The sequence below is a fragment of the Scardinius erythrophthalmus genome, assembly GCF_964197995.2.
Source record: "Scardinius erythrophthalmus genome assembly, chromosome: 1".
In the NCBI taxonomy this organism is placed as follows: domain Eukaryota; kingdom Metazoa; phylum Chordata; class Actinopteri; order Cypriniformes; family Leuciscidae; genus Scardinius; species Scardinius erythrophthalmus.
Window position 1 is genome coordinate 32,847,659 of NC_138221.1, and position 21,540 is coordinate 32,869,198.

The 21,540-nt window shown below is 36.0% G+C and overlaps 1 protein-coding gene across 4 annotated transcripts; it reads right to left on the bottom strand.

Annotated features, from left to right (window-relative positions):
• Nucleotides 1-324: 324 nt before the first annotated feature.
• LOC308694288 (choline transporter-like protein 2) lies at nt 325-21,129 on the bottom strand. 4 transcript variants are annotated; one of them, XM_081371749.1, is made up of 22 exons: nt 20,991-21,128; nt 15,774-15,822; nt 15,135-15,208; nt 14,682-14,760; nt 14,093-14,177; nt 12,062-12,172; nt 11,895-11,955; nt 11,655-11,775; nt 11,436-11,519; nt 10,836-10,948; nt 10,601-10,732; nt 9,090-9,189; nt 8,855-8,947; nt 8,093-8,177; nt 7,456-7,718; nt 7,260-7,354; nt 6,653-6,756; nt 5,401-5,474; nt 5,042-5,112; nt 4,857-4,945; nt 4,262-4,346; nt 325-1,143 (listed from the first exon to the last, which is right to left on the bottom strand). In XM_081371749.1, the coding sequence occupies exons 1-22, from the start codon at nt 21,016-21,018 to the stop codon at nt 1,046-1,048; spliced, it is 2,094 nt and encodes a 697-aa protein (XP_081227875.1). In that variant the 5' UTR covers nt 21,019-21,128; the 3' UTR covers nt 325-1,045. The 4 variants fall into 4 exon arrangements, with proteins under 4 accessions (XP_081227875.1, XP_081227874.1, XP_081227873.1 ...); XM_081371748.1 differs by lacking the exon at nt 20,991-21,128 and adding an exon at nt 18,073-18,139; XM_081371747.1 differs by lacking the exon at nt 325-1,143 and adding an exon at nt 1,273-3,761 and having other exon boundaries at nt 20,991-21,129.
• Between the last annotated feature and the right edge of the window lie 411 nt (nt 21,130-21,540).

Below are 21,540 nucleotides of genomic sequence, written 5' to 3' on the forward strand. Positions count from 1 at the left end.
GGTAATGAATTACGAATTAATTATGAAATTATTTTCTCATTATTTTAGACCTGTTTTTTTTTTCTTTAACACATAAATACATTTGATAATTCAAGTTTTCTCCAGTTCACAGCTTCTGTGAAATATAGCGACTTCTGTAATAAACAGCGCCATCTAGTGGGTAACTGAAAAATGAGCTGTTCAAAACGTAGGTGAAAATTGAAAAACACTAGCTAAAATGAGCATTTGATATGGAAGGTCATTCACATTTTTTTTTTTTTTTGGTTCAAGATAGATAAAAACATATCAATAAGGTCTCATAAACAAGTTTTACACATGTTTTTTGTAGAAAAGTCTTTATTTAACATGCATTGAGGCATGCCAACATGTAACAAAAATCTTAAAACACTGAATAAATGAACACCTTTCAAGTCGAAGTCTTTAAGTGTTTGAACTACATACAGGCACTTATTATAAAGGCCACAGATATAGCTCTTAGGAACATAAACGGATGATCTAATATTGAAGTAAACATGAATCTGAAACCTTTAATCATAAACATTGTTTTATGATCGATTATGCATTTAAATTGGCAAAGAAACAATTATTTAACAATCCTATCCAACAGCAGACTGAACGACACCGAATTGTGTTTTTGTATAAAAACCATAAATATAAACAAGAAAAAGTTAACTAAATACCAAAATGCAAACCTAGGGTGAAACACTTCCTAACATTTCTGGTATTCTTTAAAGTGGATATTAAAATGTACCTGTCAGTTATTTAAATAAATCTTCTGAAAAAAGCCTCTAAAAAAGCAGAGGTGTAATTTTACCTAATTGTAAAAAGAAGTTTTTGGTAGTGTTCCTGCATTACAAATCTCAATGTATGGCTGAGACACAGAGGACAATCACGTTTGATGCGTTTCATAATTAATATGATTGTCTCTGGCTCTCTAAGGCACGGTGAATATGGCAATGAAAGCGATTTCAGGCACCTCCAGTTTTTCAAGGCCTCACAGAAAACATGCACGTACTGTACGTATAACCCTGACCGTCGCTGTGGACTAGTTGGCCTGGTTCTTCTTCTTCAGAACATTGAGAAGGTTATCAGACATCAGATAGGGTCGTTCTGGGCTGCCGTCGTTCCTCTCCAGGTCCTCCACTGCGATAAATGGAGAATGTGAGAAAACATTTGAGGAATAAACAAGCCATGGTCTACCTTTAGCCATAGGAGGAAAGGAAAGTGACAAACTCCTCACACACAAATGTAAACAGACCTAAATAACACATGTCCCTTCTTGCATAGTATTTATTAAAGATTAAAAAAGACATATTAAGAATGAAAGCATCCAAAAGACAGAGGAAAAGGCAGCAGACAAAGTTAAAGGCATCTCAAGAAGGCAACGAGGTGTTTTGGTTTTCCAAAACCGGATGCAAAGTGCAACCAAAAACAATAACCAACCTTAAAGTGCATTAAATAGATATGGCTTACAATCTACAGGAAATACAGAAATATTATCAGCCGTTTAAGAGTAACATTGGATGTTCAGTCTATCGTAGAATAAAACAGCAACAAGTACATAAAAAAATAAATAACTAAATTCATCATTCATCTGACAGTACGGACAACTAAAAACACTGAATCACTAACTTTGATGTACAGTGTAAAAAATTATATTACTTACAACAAAGTTAATAAATGAAAAAAAAATATTATTGGAATATGTATTAGAAGAAAACACTATTTAGGTCTTTCTACTTCAAAATCTAACGTGTTACTGTAATTATTCGTGAAATGTACTGATAATTTCTGACCTAAAAATAAATACTACGCTGGAAAAATGAAGTAGAAAGACTTTCTTATAAAACATACTCCAATAATCTTTGTTTTATTTGCAACTATTCATATTACAACTATGAATTGATTTTTTGATCGAATAAACAGACGCAAAGCAAAAGGCTACTTTAAAGTCAACATGAAATCAACATTGATCGAACATTTTTGCACGATTCATTGGTTGTTTACTCCACATACATTTATTAATATTACGTAATATTAAGCCCTTTTCTTTTTCATATAGAGACACTTTTCATCATCCAAGTGCCACTATTGTTTTTATGGTTAACACTTTGCAATTAGGTCCCATTAGTTATGCCAGTTGATGCATCAGCTGACATTAACTAACAAGAAGCAATATATTTGTTGCAGTATCTATTAATCTTTGTTAAAGTTAATGAATAAAAAACACGACTGTTCATTGTAAGTTTGTGATAGTTCAGGTCCATTCAATAAAATGAACAAATACAACATTTGATTTTAATAATGTATTAGTAAATCCTGAAATTAACACTGAAATGCTGTAGAAATATTGCTCATAGTTAGCTCATGTTAAATAATGCAGTTAACTAATGTTAACAATTGAAACCTTATTGTAAAGTGTTACCATTTTTATCATTTAAAGGAGTCCTATGACACTTTTTTATGTTTTCCTTTTCCTTTAGTGTGTAATGGATCTGTATGTGCATGTATATGTAACAATCTGTGAAGTTATAAAGCTCATGGTTTCCCACAGAGATTTATAACAGAGAACACTGATCCAGACCAGCCTAAATGGCCTCGATTGAAGAACAGATATAACTATCTTGATCATCTACGACACAATGTGAAATATTAGCATAATGCCACCCTAAGTCATACTCAAAGAAAGAAGGCGAAGCTTCAGTGAACTGTAGTCGTCATGTCGCAGAGACGCTGTGTGTTTGGATGCGACAGCAAAACCACTGGGTTTGGCCGTCCGAAAACTGATGATATCAGGATTCAGTGGTTACGTTCTTGAGTAATACAACCCAAAAGTTTGCTTGTGCACAGCACATTTTACAGAGGACAGCTTCCTGAACCTGGGAGAGTACAACTCCGGCTATTTGCAAAGACTACTTACTGTGGAAGTAATACATTTCCATTTATTACTGTGAAAGTTTTTGCTCAAATCGCACTTGCAAAGTTGCCGACTCAGACTCGAACTGATCTGGGAAAACGACGACATTAACTGTGCATTTACAATTGCTTTAAGCCTAGGAATCTGAAGCTCTCGATAATGGTAAAGGGACGTTACATTTCCGACACACGTTTGGTTTTTAGCCAATCACAGTGCAGTGGGTCTGCTGGCCAATCAGAGCACACTGCGCTTTTTAGAGGGACGGCTTAAAGAAATCAGCGCATTTTGGACAGACTGGGAATAGAGGAGCTGCAATAATATACAGTGTGAAAAATGTTTTTTATCATTAAAGCATGTTAACCTACTCAATTACACCCAATAAAAAATAAGAATGAACTTTTAAAATAGCATCATATGACCCCTTTAACATCCTGTTTCATTTGGAGAACCATCAGATTATATAATTAAAACGGGATGCGAATGTAGTTTCATGTTGACTTCATTTTCAAGATCATTTTCCCCGTCTATCCTTGTGTTACCTTAACATACATTATTCATTATCAGTCGATTGAACACATGATTAGTTAACTGCAGTTATGATCTAGTCTTATGACCATTCAGTCTCTTAATGTAATAAATTAGATTATATTTCCATATTATGAAGACAACTGGGAAACTTTCAACAGTTTTCAGTTGTTTTTGTCGGGCTCCGTCAGCTGGATGGTCTCGTCATGTGAAGCAGGGGTCCGAGCCGCGTCCGCGTCCTTCATCAGAATGTCGTGCAGCGATGCGGTCATGTAATACGGACGCGCTGTGGAGCCGTCATTACGCTCAAGGTCTTCACCTTTATGTGGCGTTAGTGGGTTTTAGTAATGAGTGTGTGATTAATGATTAATGTGTGAAATTTAGATTGTGTGGAAAAGATATTGAATATGAAGTATAGAAAAACCAAAAGAGGAATGATGAGAAAAGTGTAGGGAACAACCATAAAAAGAGAAAGAGAAAGAATCAGGTTATTATGAGATGAAGGGAAGAAAAGCACCATAGACAGATTAGAAACACCTCATACCAGAATACACAAGTGAAACACAGTAAATTCTTAGTCTAGCGAGACATATTTATTAAGAGCAAACCGAGCTACATGCACTGCCATGCGCAATGAAGAGTCATTAGTGGCATAAGGCTTCTTCCAAACAGATATAATATTTCCCTGAATGCAATGCTATAGCATTTTTAAAAGGATCAAAAATGACACTTATTCAAGAATGGACCTCGATGGCTTGATATTTATACTTGAACTACCGGATTCTGAGGTGAAAACACTTATTAATGGCAAGTACTCACAGAAGCAGAGGAAGAGTGTGTCCACACACATGGCGTAAACGCTGAAAAACCCATGGGCGATGAGGTAGGAGCCCACCAACACGGTCTGGAGAAAGAACGCAAACATGTTTCAGTTGCTAAAGACAGGTAGCATACACATACAATTTATGAAATTTATACTTTCATCCAGCAGGGATGCATTAAATTGATTAAAAATGACAGTAAAGACATTTACAATGTTACAAAAGATTTCTAACAGAATCCTTAACAACAACAAAAATCACAGTTTCCATTAAATAATAAGCAGCACACCGGTTTTCAACATGAATTATAATCAGAAATGTTTCTTGATCATCAAATCATCATATCAGAATGATTTCTGAAGGATCATGTGACACTGAACTCTGGAGTAATGATGCTGAAAATCCAGATTTGATCACAGGAATAAATTACATTTTACAATATATTCAGATAGAAAACAGTTATTTTAACTACGGTAGTAATAATATTTCATATTATTACTGTTTTTACAGTATTTTTTTAATCAAATGATTGTTGCCTATAGCCCTATTCAGATAATAATTGTTTCTCATGTTCTTATTCTCAAACCACTTACCAAAATAGGAACCCAGTAATAATGGAGACTGGGTGCAGCGCCCTTAAACGCATCCGTTTGTCCTGAGAAGAAGAAGAAAGCGAAGATCCCTGGGAGGAAAAAAGATGGAGTGAGATCAGAAAAGCCTCAGTTCAGTCTTATTTAAACATGGTTTCATTCTCTCCAGTCTAAAGCAGAAAACTTACCCACAAGCCCAACAATAAGGAGTTTTCCAAGAAATAAGATGAAATCAGTGACCTTATCCAGGACTACAACCCTGTGACGAGAGAGAAAACAGCTGTAAAACACGCTTGAAATTCATCCAGCCCATATAAACTTCCCAAAACTAGTGATCTGCTAATGATATTGCCTTGCATTTGTTTATTAATTGTTGGTCTGCATACGCATAGTACGTTCTTGCTGTTATCAGCATCCCATATCATTGTTTGTGAGTGTTTCACACCATAACAGTGGTGCTTTTAAGATACTGTGTCACTTTAAAAATGTTAAACCCCTGTATTCAGATCCAGTCTCTTCTGAAGTGCAGTGTCAGGGTTTCACTCACCTGATTACATTTCTCATCAGGAGCATGAAAGCATCACTTGCTGACCGGCAGAAGTTTTTACCGTATATGGCCACCTGTGACAGAAGAGACACTTATTCAACAAAGACTGCATATAGATGTTATTAAGATTCTCATACAGTCTATATTATAAAGTTATTATATTATATTATAAAAAATTAAGACTGCCTCCTCTTTGACACATTAGTTCATAATTTCTCCAGCTGAGAGTGATAAAACAACATTAAACACTTCAAAAAAGGAATCAGCACAGTCAGTTTAGTTCAGGGGTGTCCAATCCTGCTCCTGGAGGGCCACTGTCCTGCAAAGTTTAGCCTTAACAGTCCTGCCTGGAAGTTTCTAGCAAAGACACTTGATGAAAAGCCAAAAAAAAGAAAAAAGAAAAGCGTAACTCCTGCTGACGCTGTGGTAAGCAGGGAAGGAGACCAGAGGCCGTTTCTTTTAATGGATGTCAATGGAGGAGAGACTTCACTACATAAACTGAATAAACCACTTTTGTGAGGAAATAGCTTACCGGTATTTAATTAATCGACATCCATCGGCTAATCTTTAACATGTTTGCTCTTAAACTTTCATTTTTGATTAACTTTCATTTCTTTTTTATAAGAGCAGTCACTGAAACCTGCGAAACAGGTATGATTCGGTTTACACCATTTCTCATTTATTTCTATGGTATTCGCAAACAGTGATTGACTGTCACACAACTCAATTCAATGACGTCAAGGCTGTAATGTGATTGTTTATCAAAGCACATGTGATCCAAGTTAGCCATTACACTTTCTCCAATGGTAGAGCATGACTGAATACAAAATCGCCCTCTATAGCCTCACTCCTATAATCACTATCCCCTATGTTAGTCCACTAATACAGCTCACTTGAAGAGGTTAATGAAAACGAATGACTGAATTTGGACAGCCGTTGAGTGTACATCGGCCGTACACTTGTTATTGCAGTGCATTGTGGGATTGAATGAGTGCACTTGGTTGGTTTATGGTGAGTGAGTGCACTCGGACGGCACTAAAAATGGCTGTCCTCTCAAATAATTCCCTATTCATTTTGGATTTTAGTGAGTCTGAAGACCTTGATTATCTGGTTTAAGTGTGTTTGATTAGGGTTGGAGTTGAACTCTACAGGACAGTGGCCCTCCAGGAGCAGGATTGGACACCCCTGGTTTAATTCAATCAGTTAAAGAGTTTCTGCTTTAAATAATACGATGTAGTGTATGACCACGCACCATAATGTAAGCATTCCTGTTTATGAACTTGATGAACTTCTCCAGGCACCAGAAGCAGCATTTCAAACAGCACAACAAGAACTTGGCGAATTTATTCTCTGCTCCTGCGGGCAGAAGAGTTCACAAACAGATTACAGTGGGCAGTGTGAGATATGGCAAGTGATAATGTTCACCGTCATCTCAAAAGAGTAACCCGCAGGGTCTCTAATCGCTTATTTTGCGATAATAACCAGTTGAAGTTATTATGTGAACAAGGCTGGAGAGTGATTTGAGAGACGTGAAACTAGAATGTGACAAAGGGCAATTATTATTTTATTATTAATAGTTAATTATTATTTAACAATCATTATCCACTGTAAAAAAACCCTTTTTTTTTCAAAGTTGTAAATGAAACAAATATTAATAGAAAATGCCATTTATAAGATTTTCTATAAATCAGTTTTTCTACTTGCCTTTCTTTGCAATTAACTAAAATTTACTAGCAGTTTGAGTGAATATTGTTTTTACTTTCAGTGTATGCACACATATTGCCATGATTAACCTATCGTAATCAACAGAGTTATGACTGACTATAAACGTTCTGTTGAAATGTTTTCTCTTACTGTACCTTTGAGTTTGTGGTCGATATACTCCAGCAGAACCCTGATAATCTGCACGATGGCGAGGATGAGAGAACCAAACGCCAGAGAGCCTGTGTGATACCTGCGTGTGGACAAAATGCATCAAATGTATCAATTAAATCGTCCCTAGGACCCGAATGACACGCTTTGCTAACATGCATATATTTTGTTCTAAAGCCGTACCTGAGGGATCTGCCCAGAGAGGCACACAACGGGAAAGCGGGGATGTGGTCGGGTTTTTTTAAAGCCCAGTAGTAGGACGCAAACGCTCCTGCCAGAGTCATCTGACCCAGAGCAGTGACAAAGTTGGCACACCAGAAGAACAGGAAGACGTTGTAGAACTGAAGGACGATCAGGTATTTGTGATACGGCGTTTCCCCACCGTAGAACGCAAACAGGCACTCAGACCGCGGACAAGCTGTCTTCATAGCAGAAAGACTGTAGTTCTACAAGGATCAGGGAAATGAGAAACAGGGATTATTCACTTACTTTAAAACAGACTAGATTTTTCCATCAAGCTTCAGTACATCCACAGAATTTTATTCCACATCAGACATTTATATAAACTCCAATAAACAAGTATCATTTTATATACATAAATAAATAAATTCTTTGTAGTGTAAAAATAAGAAAACCTTTGCCTTCAGGTGTTTGGGTAACTGTTTTCAAACAATAGTGCTGCATATTAGCTGATTTTATCAATATATATTTATAAAGTACTACATATTTGCATTAAAAAATAGAATTGTGCACCTAATATTTTAATGCTATGACTGTACTCAATAAATAAAAAAATAAATATACATTTCTATATACACACCTCAGGGATGCAGGTTTGTCTGGCATATGAACACTCTGTTTCGTTGAAAACCTTATAAACAGGTTCACTAGATGTAGAGAGAAAACTGAGCAGGGCGATTAAGGACTAGCACTGGTGCAATCATGACACACATATACATATACTTTTTACAATATATAAATAATTGCTTGGTGCTGGGAATGTTTAACCATAAAAATATCACCAACTTTTTTATCTTATTATAAAATGACCCATTACAAACCATTATCCCCTGCTGGCAGATGCTGTAAACTACACCATTATGAGGGCAAAAAGCATCTGTCTGTACTGACGGTCATACTAAAGTCTGAGTATCTGTGTATTCTGATTAAATTATTTATTTAAATTGAATTGAAATCTAATGCAAATTGAATTGAATTAGATGTTTTTGGCTCTTAAATGGATAGTTCACCCAAAAATGAAGCAAACAGTTGACTTCCATAGTATCCAAAAGTCAATGGGGTCCATCAACTGTTCGGTTACTTCAAAATATCTTCTTTTGTGTTCAGCAGAAAAAAGAAATGCCTACGGGTTTGAAACAGCTTGAGGACGAGTAAATGATAACATAATTTTCATTTTCTGGTGAACTATGCCTTTAAAGGCATATAATGGATTAAGCTTTTGCCCCTCTGAACTAAGAACTATTTTAATTCAGATTTAAGTGAGTGACTATAGGATGCAAGTTCCTGTCCAAAAGCGCTAACACGCATTAAAATTTCTGCTTGAGTCTTGAGTGAAGGATACACTGCAGTGACACCCCAGTAAGCGATGACTATGGTCAGGAGGAAGAAGGTAAAGATCGGGTAGAAAAGTGATGACATCACATAACCGATGGCCCTGAAAGAGGTCAAAGAAAACCACAATGAGGGTAAACAAGGCCAAAGCTAAAGCAATAATACAAACCAAAGATTAAAAGGTAAAATTACCAATAATTCCTATAAAATTGAATAATAGCCAGAATCCTGCAAAAAACACAAACCTGCTGGCCTCCTTTATGAGCTCAACAGCGACCCGGATTCGGTTCCTGAGGAAGATGAGGAGGAGGATGATGATGAGCTCCAAAATAGCCAGAATGATTACTGAAGAAAGAAACATGTGTTACTTCAGTGCCTTTACAATAATATTTTAATGAAGCTTTTAATTGCATTTATATTTAAGTTAAGTTACGTTTTAATGCGAATCTACAGCCAAAATGCAAAAAAAATTATTTGCAAAGTTGTGAGATCCAATCTAAACTGCATGTGATTAGAGAGAAATAATGGCTAGCTATCGCCAAATAGTAATAAACAGACAAATATCGTATAAAGAAAATGTGAGTGGTGTTTACTAATGTTTAATTCACGACCACAATTCTAGGTTGTTGTGAGTGGTTTTAAAGGCATTTTCATGCGTTTAGGGTGTTCTGGGTGGTTTCTTCTTCTTTCACTCACGATCATGTCGTTCCAAACCCATAAGAGACAAATGAAGTATCTGAGAATCGTTAAAAATATCTTCATTTGTGTTCTGAAGATGAACGATAGTCTAACGGATTTGGAACGACATGTGTATGAATACATTTTTGGGTTAACTCAACCCAACCACTGTGCTCTTTTTTTATTATATTATTATATTCTTTAAAAATTAATCTTATTGGTCATCCTTTACGACTGTATGTTGGTTTCACAAATATTTAACCAATAAAAAGCATTTAAAAGAAGTTGTGACTAAACCATTGGAGATCTCTGCTTGTTTGCAATGCAAGGGAAAATAAAGAAATGATGCTTGCGCAAGTACAGCATTTTATTTACTCAATAAACACTATGTCCATAAAGGCTAATGCTTTTTTTTTGCATTTGAAGAGTGGAGAATAGTCTTTGCCATCTAGTCTAGAAGCAAATAGTGTTTTAAATATCTAGAATTATCTAATTTTGATCATGAGATTCCAACAAGAAAACTGAGACCCCATATAGCTAAAATAAACATTATTGTACGCTGATGAAAACGTAATGCGATGCCCGTATTGCCTCAGAAGTGGCTGTTCCAGTTCATTCGCTGGTCAAAAACCTCGTAACTCAATTTGAGCTTGATTTTCATAAAATGTTTATATTATAATGACATAATGAGAGTGTCTGACCATTGCTAAATAAAGCCACAATACAAACTTCGACGACAGTGTTTAATTAAATACGAGGTTTCCGCCCGACAGATCTAAATGCCATTTGAAGCAATGCATGTGTGGAATTTTGTTATATTTTTATATAGTGGTGTGCCGTGGGATTTTTTACTAATCAAAATAGTGCTGCAGCAAAAAAAAAAAAAAAAAAAGGTTGGGAGACACTGGGTTAACTAACCCTTTAAAAGAGCCTAACCACAAGTCTCTGTGATATTCTGACCAATATGGCACTCCTTAAATCTTAGTCAAAGATTAGTGCAATATCAGTTACGTGCCAAATTGTTTGACCCCATATCTCTAACCTAAAATATAAGCAAATAAGCAGTGAAGCAACTCACTGAAGGCCAGCCAGGTCTGTCTGATGTGCAGGTAGACGGAGAAGTCGGGCTGGAAGCCCAGCTGCTGTAGAGTAATATTAGAGCCAGCCGAGTCCTTCATATTGACATACTTTACGCTGCAGTGAGCAATACCTGTGTAAAGAACAGACGAACGATTGACCGTTTTTATCCATTTTTGCAGTATCATCAGATGTACTGCAGCAGATTAATGTATCTTAGTGTATGAGGACTGTACCATAGGCAATGACAGCGATGACCATGAGGATCATGACCCAGACCATGATTCCAGCCAGATACCGCAGGAGAACGATGAAGATCAGACTCAACACCACAGCAATCAACAAACAACTGCAGAAAGAAACAGATTAACACTCGTTCACAGCAGGAAGAAAGTAGCTAAACCACTGCAATTGTCATCCCCTTAAAACTATTTACTGTAAAAAAAAATTGCGTTAATAGAAATACAAATCTGTTATACTTTATTTCAGCTAGTTTCAAAGCCAACTTCTTAATTTTCCTTCAATTTAAGTACTAAACTTACTAAAACTAAGACTAAAAATTAATAATTTAAACCTGAAATAAAACAATAAAAAAATTAAACAGACATATTACTAAAAGCATAATAATAAAACCAACAAAATGAGACAAAATTACTACAACAAACTAATAAAACTCCAATAAACTAGAAAAAATCTAATCTAATAAAAAAATATTAATAAATACTATTATACTCCAGTATATTGATGACATTAAAAGAACATTGATTCAAATGTTAGCACTAAAATTACTACTGCGACTAGAGAAAATATAATCACTAAAATAAAAAATGACTTACACTAGGATCCAGTACCAAGACTTTGTGTAATCCTCAAAGATCTTCATTGCAACTTGTCGACCCTCCATGACTATTGTGGCGTTCCTGCGATTGTCAAAGCAAACATGGATTTATAATAAATAGCCCCCTAGAATTGCACTGCAATCACATCTGCAGTAGTGGCATGCAAATGAGTTATTTTCTTGCAAATGTATGTTTGAGTATTATAAATGTGTTTACTTCATCCCAGCCACCAGGTCTTTGGCATTTCTAGTCTGCTCTCCATCATTAAATGTCTCTTGATCGCCTACGGTGATGACTTCACCCTTTTTGCCCAGAGATGGAAAACACCTTTGCAAAACTGAAAAAAATATTAAAAAAAAAAAAAAAAAAAAAAAAAAAAAAATCGCATTATGTAACTAAATTTTCAATTATTCCCAATAAATATTAAAAGTGTAATAATAAGAACAAGAGTCTCACATGGTTTGCTGGAAATCAGATATGCAGGGCACAGCTTTTCTTGCAAAATTTGCGGCACAGACTTTAGAGAGAGACAGTATTGGTCATTCATTAGATATTTGCAAAAACTAGATACTTGCACACAACAACAACATTTTTTTTATATATATGTTGCAAAACTAACTTACCTTCAGCCCAGGTTCTTCTCTGCAAAATTGTTTGTATTCTTTCCAATCGAATGAATTTGAGAAGGCCTTTACCAGAGTCATAGTGCGATTAGGACATTTCTCTACACACACCTAAACACAGAGAAAAACAATTTGATATAAGATATAAAGTTTTAACAGGGTTGACTGCCCAAAACAAAACAAAAAATCCTGACTTATAACCTTATTTTATAAAGATGAGACGTCAGTGCTAAAAAAAGACAGACTTCATAATGGAAAGCTATACTGCACATCACAGCGAAGTGCCTATTGGTTATGATCTTCTCAGTTCTCGCGCATGCGTCGTGGCGCTCTTAGAGGACCACATGCACGAAAATGAATAGTTGAATAAAGTTGTTATTTTTGTTTGTTTTTTGTGCACAAAAAGTATTCTCATCACTTGGTAAACTTAAGGTTTAGCCACTGTTGTCACTTGGACTATTGTAACGATGTCTTTACTAACTTTTCTGGGCCGGCAGATGAGAATACCCAGCAGACTATGAAGGAGTGAGCAAGCTCTCAGATTTCATCAAAAATATCTTAATTTGTGTTCCGAAGATGAACGAAAGTCTTACGGGGTTGGAACAACATGAGGGCGAGTAATTAATGACAGAAATTTCATTTTTGGGTGAACTAATCCTTTAATGTCATCATGAAATCAAAATGGACACTATTTACTTTGTTAGCGGCGCACATTACTAGTCTTGTGGTGAACGATTAATCTGTGCAAGTTAATACACCGAAAATATTTTGTTTGTCGTGGTAATCTTTAATCAAAATCTGAAAATGTGCTTCTTCTCTGGAATGGTGTTCCTTCTCTGATGACGTCAGTTTGACGGCTTGGGATGAATATCTTTAACACCTCCCCTCCAACTTTCAGTCTGCTATGAGCGAGAGATGGAGAGGAGGTGCCCTGCCCTCTATTTAATACTCACTTGGAAATACATCACATCACAACTGTTCATCCAGTTCACTGGGACTTTAAAGTAGCCGAGGGGCAGAATGAGGGTTGACGTTTTTTTATGCAAATATATATGGTTTTGTGTGTGTGTGTAGGTTTGTTCAAAAAACATTATTAACAGTATAAGTGAGCCTCAAGGAACCTATTAAAATAATAATAAATAAAAAAACACATAATGAAAGATAAGTTTAGCGCATTGCATTATGGGATACAATATTCCCAACAGTGCTCTCTGGTAGTACATGCACATGCAACCATGTCACCATACAACGCAGAATGTTTCAAAGCAGCTTCATAATAATAAACAAGAAAACTAAACCATGATGCAAACTTCATAAAATATGACACAAATTCTAATTCTGCTGTAAAAAGACATTAGTGTCATTATTCAGCTCAAGTCAGTTCAGTGTGGTTTCAGTTCAGTTCAGTAACTGTACAGTTCATCAGTTTTGAAATGAGTTCAGTTCAGCTGTAAGCAGCTCTACAGAGAGCAGTAAGGGTCGATATTTAGCTTGAGTCAGTTTAGTGTTAATTCAGTTTAATAAAAGTGTAAATGTAGCAAAAGTCATCAGTTATAAAACACATTTGATTCCGCTATAAAGCAGCTCTGCAGAAGACAACAGTGTCATCATCCAGTTGAATTCAGTTCAAGTTTTGTTCTCATTTCCATTGTATCAGTGCAGTCACTCAATTCATAATATTACTGAATATTAAGTCTCTTTTAAACCCCAAGTTGAGCAAGCCAAAGGCGACCCAAACTCAGGTGACAGTAAAGGCCAAATTAACAAACATGGTATGATTTGTTTTAATCCAGGCGCCTTACAAATTAGATTTGTGGATTGATATTATGCTAACATTTTGTATCCAGCTCCTTCTGCTTGTAAATCAGGATATGAGCCGACAGCATTAGGAGGAAATGCCCATCATCGTTACAAAAAATTCTCATACTTTGAATTGAATTCTGCAATAATAGTATGAGTAGTAAAGTAGTATGCCAATCCAAAAATACGGTAGGCACAGGGTGGAACAGATGGGGTGGAGAGGACACAAACCTGAGGGGTCGGACACTGGAACTCTAGGAGGACCATGGGACTGGCGCACTTCATCATGTTAAAGTAGAACAACAAGGGCTTCTTCCTGTTACACACGTCACAAATACAAATGTTCAATTAAGTGAGGCTTTTATTAATTCATTTCACTGATACAGTGCTCAAAATTGTACCTTGTAAAAAAAAAATTACTGGAAAATGCATTTTTACTATATGTGAGAACTGCATGATTCAGGATAAATTGAGAGTGGATTTTTTTGTGTGCGTTTAAAATAGAGATCACGATTTTGAACAGACAACTACACAAAATAACGTAATTCACTAGACAAAATGTTGATTTTTGCAGTATATTTAAAAATATTTTATTTATTTTTAAATCGTTTTGAATGAATGATTCGATGATTCACTCAAAGACTGCTGGATGAATCAGTGTTTTAGAACAAATTTCTTCAATTTGAATAATTTCAAATGCATTTTTTAACAGTCACAAATCCTAAAAAAAACAAAGGTAAGGTTATATGATGTGATGTCACTAATGATGTCAAACCTGGAGCAACAAAATACATAATTATCTTGAATTTGTGAGACTTACTCCAGATTTCCCTGGCCACAGTACTGTCCCATGCTGTCTGTGGGGTAGATCACCTTCCTCGGGTCACCGTGAGTCCAGGCTGAGGGTGCAAGACAGAAATGATAAGTATGTCTCTCATACACACACACACACACACACACACACACACACACACACACACACACACACACACACACACACCTTTTAAAAGGCTTTTTGAGTAGCCATTACCTTTCCAAAACCATGTCGGATGTGCGAGTATGAGAGAGTTAAAACAAATTTTAGAGCAAATAGATTAGGAAATATTTTAAATATCTCCATAATAAGGCTTTTAGCCACCTGAATCACCCAGTCCTAACATGCACACAGACAAAAGCTCATCACACACAAACCAATAATAAACACTACATATAACAATAAAGGGTTCATTGTTACACAGTACCCAGTTCATAACACTATTGCAGACTGACTTACCCAGTATTCCCACTGCGATGTAGCCCACTATGGCCACGATGAAGAAGATACAGCAAATAATGTCTGTACATCCTCTGTGGTGCAGAAAGAAACGGTCTGTTACAACATGCTTTACAACTACAGGACCAATGTATCAATGTCTTGTATGACGAATCAACATCAAGCATTGCTGTTTGCAAAGGTTTGATGTCAGTGCTGATAAACTCTATTGGTTATTGCATAGGCTATCTCTTGAAGAATAGCAGCACAGGAAATTTGAACCAAAAGTGGGAATGAGTTACAGAGCAACAGATTTTCTTAAAGGATTTTTGGTGATAAACAACTTCAGCTTTAGTCTGTTGTATTGCTATTGGATTGGCACACAAGCATTATGGACTACTTTTATGACACTTGGGGATTTTTGGCACTTTTTGGAGCTTGAGAGTCCCTGGTCACTTATTATATAGACAAAAAAAAAGAGCAGTGTGAATATTCATTGAATAATCTATTTTGTGTTTCACATTAGAAAGTAAGTTAGATTTGGAATGACATGAGAGTGAGTAAATTATGACATTTTGTGTGAGTGTGAACTAGCCTATCATTTTAATGTTTAAGCAAAATCTAGTTATTAAAAACAGATCAAATCAGTTCGATTCTTACCTGTTTTGGATGGGCCCTTTGAAGTCGGGGTCATATTTTTTGGGCTCTCCTGTGAGAACAACAAGGAGAAACTAAATTAAATACGACTCAACAAAAACAATCAATATGGCCACAAGGAAACCATGTTAGATTTCATTACAGACAACCACTCACAGAGCATAATTTGATCAGTCAGGCTTTTGATAGCCCAATTAAGCACAATGTATCACTTTGTGAATGACTGCTGATCTACAGCAGGGGATTTCCTTCAGCGCACGCCTGGAAAATGACATTCCAGCCCAGTGAGTGAGCAAGAGCTTCTACTACACAGTAAATGACCATCTAGGACACCCTATCAACCACCCAAAACACCCCAACGCACAGGAACATGTTAAAACCCACTTAAACCATCCTAGCATTGATGTAGTGACTTCTGCAAGGGCAAACACCACTCACATTTCCTTCAGAAAATTACAAGTCTAGTTGTGCCAGAAACAACAACGTCCCACGCGCAGTTGTTTTGGAAATATTTCCCAATTTACAGCCCTGGAATGGAGCCTCCTATTACAAAATGCCACAGAAAGGGTAAGCCAAGCATGCTTTTAAATGCAACATGACTTATAATTAATGTACATTTGCTGCTGCTTGTCAGTTAACTAGAGCCAAGGGGTTGTGCCTAAAATAAATAAGACATGTAGTATGAAATGTTGTGCTAAACAGCTAGTAACCAAGCTGCCCTGTTAAGTTAATTTAAACTATGAGTCAGCTGGAAGTATTTGGATCCTCATGCCACACTTAAAAATATCTGAATGGCATTGTATAAGAAAAGAATGTCAATCCAGCTGCATTGGTTTAAAAAAAATAGATTGCACAAGCACAAGCACAAAGACAAAAAAATGAAACCAGTTCCAGTTCCTCACAAAAATGGCTCAAAAAAAGGTGAAGTAACTAATTTCAGAGAAGAACAGTAGAAACTGAGCACAGTTGCCACTTGCGTTGATAATTTTGGATCTACTATAAACGTTAAGATAGTCCAAATACTGTACTTTTTGAGGCCACTGAACTTCCATCTTGTGAACTGCAATAAACTAAGAACAGATGTGCAAATGCTCTCATTCGCCAACCACAGAGCTCTGGTGTGGAAAAAACTGGTACAATCTTTCCATTTACTTTGTAAAAAAATGTCTTGTGTGTACTGGAACAAAAAAAGATCTGCTCTGTTTATGCCTCAGACATCCACGAAAAACATGCATAATAACTCGCCCAAACACATTTGATTACACAACACTTTTTGCAAAAAGTGATCAACATAATGACTTAATGCACTACATTTACATGTATTAATTTAGCAGATGCTTTTATGCAAAATGAGAACCACCAGCAGTTGGTCATAAGAGCCAACAATATCATTCACAGTACACAATGTTAAGTTTAGTATACACTAGATTAGAAAAGCAAATGTGAAATGCATTAAATAGTAGTAGTAAGTGCCTTGGTTTTGTGGGTTAGTTAAATGCTTATAGCCTTAGTTGCTACTATAATATCATTCAGCTTTATGCTAAATAAGTAAGCTTTATTACAATATTTTCTTCTATCTTGGAATGAAAACAACTGCTGAGGATTGCTAAACTGTAGGCAAACCCTCACCACTTAAAGGGAAGACACTGCCATGGGAATTTCTGCTGTGGCATCTGACTGTAAACACCCACGCCCTAGTAGACACGCAAAGACTGAGTGCTTCAGTTCCCAGGCAGACCAGGGTATTGTGAAGATGGACAAAGGCCTAGTATGACACTAATGCAGTGTTAACACACTTCTTCCAATGCACTAAATGAACACAAATGGCTAATGGCATACAAGCCAACAGTAGCGCCATTAGAGCAGCCTCTAAAAACTCCCAAAGCACTCTCTGAAAACAAAGCTGTAACTGGGACACAGTAGCACACGGTACCCTTCCAAAAGGTGTACAATTTAGGTACTACATCAGGAAACAATATGTACCTTTAAGGTATTAATGTGCATCCTATAGGAGTAAATATTGCAAAAAGGTGCACCTTTTGAAAGGGTACCTCCCAAGTGACAGTGAGAGTCACTGAAATATCCCACGTTATAGGAAACCATTTGAACCAACGTCTGGACATAAAAACCAGATTGCACAGAAAAGATTTGGATTCGACCAAACACTCCCATTTTTACCATTACTCATGTAAGACACAACTTTACTTGTGGTCAGTTACTCAAAGAGAGCTTAAAAGGGTTTGTCCACATGTCAAAACCAAGAAAACACTTGCATAGAGGAGATACCATCAAGTGACGTTACCGCTTTTTTTGTAAGCACCTTCCTCTGCGGGCATCTTGATGTTCAGTGGCTCTGATGATCTGATATTCCTTCCTCACTGTTTAGGGAAAAGTCCTTCAGCTGTCTATCTGACTTTAACTTCCTGATTTCAAGCGGGAAACAACCTTCCGCTGTTGAAAACTGGTTGAACAGGTTTAAGCTGAACTAAACACCACCTTTTCAAGCAAGAAAATATTGGATTTCTCTAATTTGATCTTTCTAAACGTGGCCTTGCGTCCTTTCTGAACTGTTTTTAAGTTTTCTTTTGTCTCTGAAGGACTAAACGGAGCAGTTTTGGGTCTCTAACATCAGGAGGGATCAGAGCTGGGCGTCACGACAATGACACCCGACTCGGTTTAGATTAATTTTGTCTTGCAGATGCTGGTGCAAAGCAAGTTTATCGTGGAAATATCTCGCAAACCATTACCAACATGAGTGGAATCTTTTGAACAAACATGAGATCTTCTGGTTTAGGTCACAAACAGCCTGCTTTCGGTGGAGGTTTATCAGTGTGTGAAATCAATGCATATGCAAACAGGTGGTACATCCAAAGGTGAAAAAAGAAAAGCTACCCATTGGTTTCACACTATATATATATTGGGATCTGCTCGTGTGCATCTCCACTCATGCCGATATAATGTAATTAATTAAAGCTAGTAATGTCATTTCATTCATTCTTTAAAGCGACAAACGTTTTGGCTCAATTTTGCTTAGATTCAGACAAAATTAAAATTAAAGAAAATTAAAACTGATATCAATCAAAATCTGACTGTTGTCCGTAACTGCATGTTGCCAAATCTGAGGAAAATGCACAAAGTTTTTGTTATCACTGAGATACCATTAAAGTTTGTATTAGTTTGAAATTGAATACGTTTGGGATGTTTAATATTTTATTTTATTTCAAGTTACAAAAATGTTTTTTTGTTGTTGACTATAATAACCCTTTCAAAGGATTTTTACTATCAGAAAAAATATATACATTTTACAAGTCCTTTGCCATCCTTTTTCTTACGCTGTAATAATTTTTCTGTAATTATTGTAATCACATCTCTATGGAGTCCCTAAAGGGACAGAACATGAGTTTCCCCCGAGAAACTTTGCATTTACTCGCAAAATGTATGGTTAAAACTAAGTTAATTGTGTGTTATTAAGCAAGATTTTTGAAGCTGCAAATAATCTTTATTCATTAAATATAGCTTGATTTTAAAGAATTCAAGTCAGAGAAAAGTGGACAGAAATGTCCAAAATAGTCATTGCTCATGAAAATACGCACTGTTCTTAAATGACTAAAGTAAGAAATCAAATCAAATCAATAGCACTTCCATTAGTCTAAATGATTAATGGAAGGAAAGCTGATATCAGCAGTTCAGGATGTGATCACAAGACGTCTAACTATTACTGTAAATGAAGCTAAGACATTTCAAAAGTCACCTCACAATTAAGATCATATCAAGTGGAAAGGATCCGAAATGCCATGTTGGTTTATATGAGTCTTTTCCTGTCGTCTGGCTAACAAGGAAACAAAACACTTTGCTCTCTGATAAATTCAGGATTGTAAATTCTCATTGCAATTGTTCATATTACTTTTACTGTACAGCACTTTGGAGTTTTGGAGGTGTTTTATAAATAAACAAACACAATACAAATTAGGCAATATAAAAATATATTGCGGCGCTGGCAAACTATTTGAGAAGTTTGAGAAGTACAACTGAATGTAAAAGTCATCCCTTCCCTAATTTGAAACAGCTGCAGTCGCACTCAGTCCCTCAGCAGCAGAAATAGCACATAAGTACAGCTTAAAGTTTAAAATGAAGAGGTAAAGGCCTTATTTTATATCTTTAAAAAGCGCCATCCTATATTCCACCCTTTAATTACCAGTAGGCTACATGCACTCCCAACTCATGAGAGCAGACTTTGCGCTCTATGACTTTGGTTACCAGATACTTTACAAGGACATACGAGTAAAACCAGGGCTGCATATTAAAGCAAGTTTTTCTTCAACACAATTGTTCCAAATACTGACTTTTAACCTAATAGACAAGCAACAATGTTCTTGTAAAAGCAACGTTGTATTAAGGAGTTTCCATCAGTAACCCAGGACAGAAACCATATGCAAACTATTAAAACAACCACAATTGACCCTTTCAATGGTTTCCATGTGGTGTCCAATGAGATGTTCATACTCACAACAGCTGTGTGGTTTCATGTCTGTATGTTGTTTAACCCTGTGGCACAACTTTAGTTGTATTTGCTTTGACATGATCTGGAAACACAGTTATCTTATCTAACAATAAACACGCCCACCTTCTATTTCCAGTCACACAGCTTTATTTGTTATAATAATTATAACGACAAAAAAAAAAAAAAAAAAAAACTACTGTTTTCATATTTCCAACTAGGCTAATATGAACATATAAACAAACATGCATACTATTATAGTACAACTCAGCACATGAACAATTCAGCCATGCTGTCACATGTGATTTTTTTGGTCAACCACCAAATTTACAGTAACTAAAAATAAGTCAGCTAACGTTACTAAAATGAGTGACAAAAGCCACAATGTCTACAGATATGACTGTTAGGGGTAAGAGCATATCTACACAAAACATGAGGTAAAGTAGCTAAGCAAATCCCAAACTCCGACATAGTAAATAACGGGGGGTTAAGGCGTTGCCTTACTAACACAACAGCTTTAACACTCATAACACAACTGTTTTTTCACCTTAACACGGCATATAGAGTCAAAACAGGTAACGTTAACAGTTCGGCGGCGAAGTTATTAAAATGAATTTCAGTTTCTGTTTGGTAGCGTTAACATTTGAGGAGGACTCTTAATAACACCAAATCATAAACTTTCAATACAAACACCAGCAAATATAAAACCGAAATAAACTTGCCGTATTTTGGCTTCTCTTCCATATCCATTTCAGGTTAATATGCATGTACGAACTGTGGTGAACTATCCTTCTTGGTGGTCATGCGTTTCAGTCCACAACAAACTGCAGAGCAGACTAGCGAATTCATACGAGTCATGAGAGAGAGATTTGATTGGCAGTTATTTTAACCAATCACTGGGCTTTCTGCTTCTCCGACAAGTGGAGTTGAATGGCCAGTAGAATCCTGCTTTGAATCCTACGTCCAATCTTTTCTTTTTTTTCTTCTTTTTTTAAGGCTTATAAGGGATTTTTTTTCTACTCTCTTTATTGAACAATTATTCATGTACAAACGATAAGGCAATATTATTAAATCTTTACATAAAAAAACGTACAAAACACAGATGCATTAAATAACCACAAATACACAGAAAAATAAATAAATAAATAAAATAAAATAAAATAAAATAAAACAAATAAAATAAAATTAAGGGGCTATGGTTTTTCTTTTACATCATATTCTTCTATGGTGAAAAAAAAAAATGTTTTTCTTTTTTATCACTTTGAGGGCTTT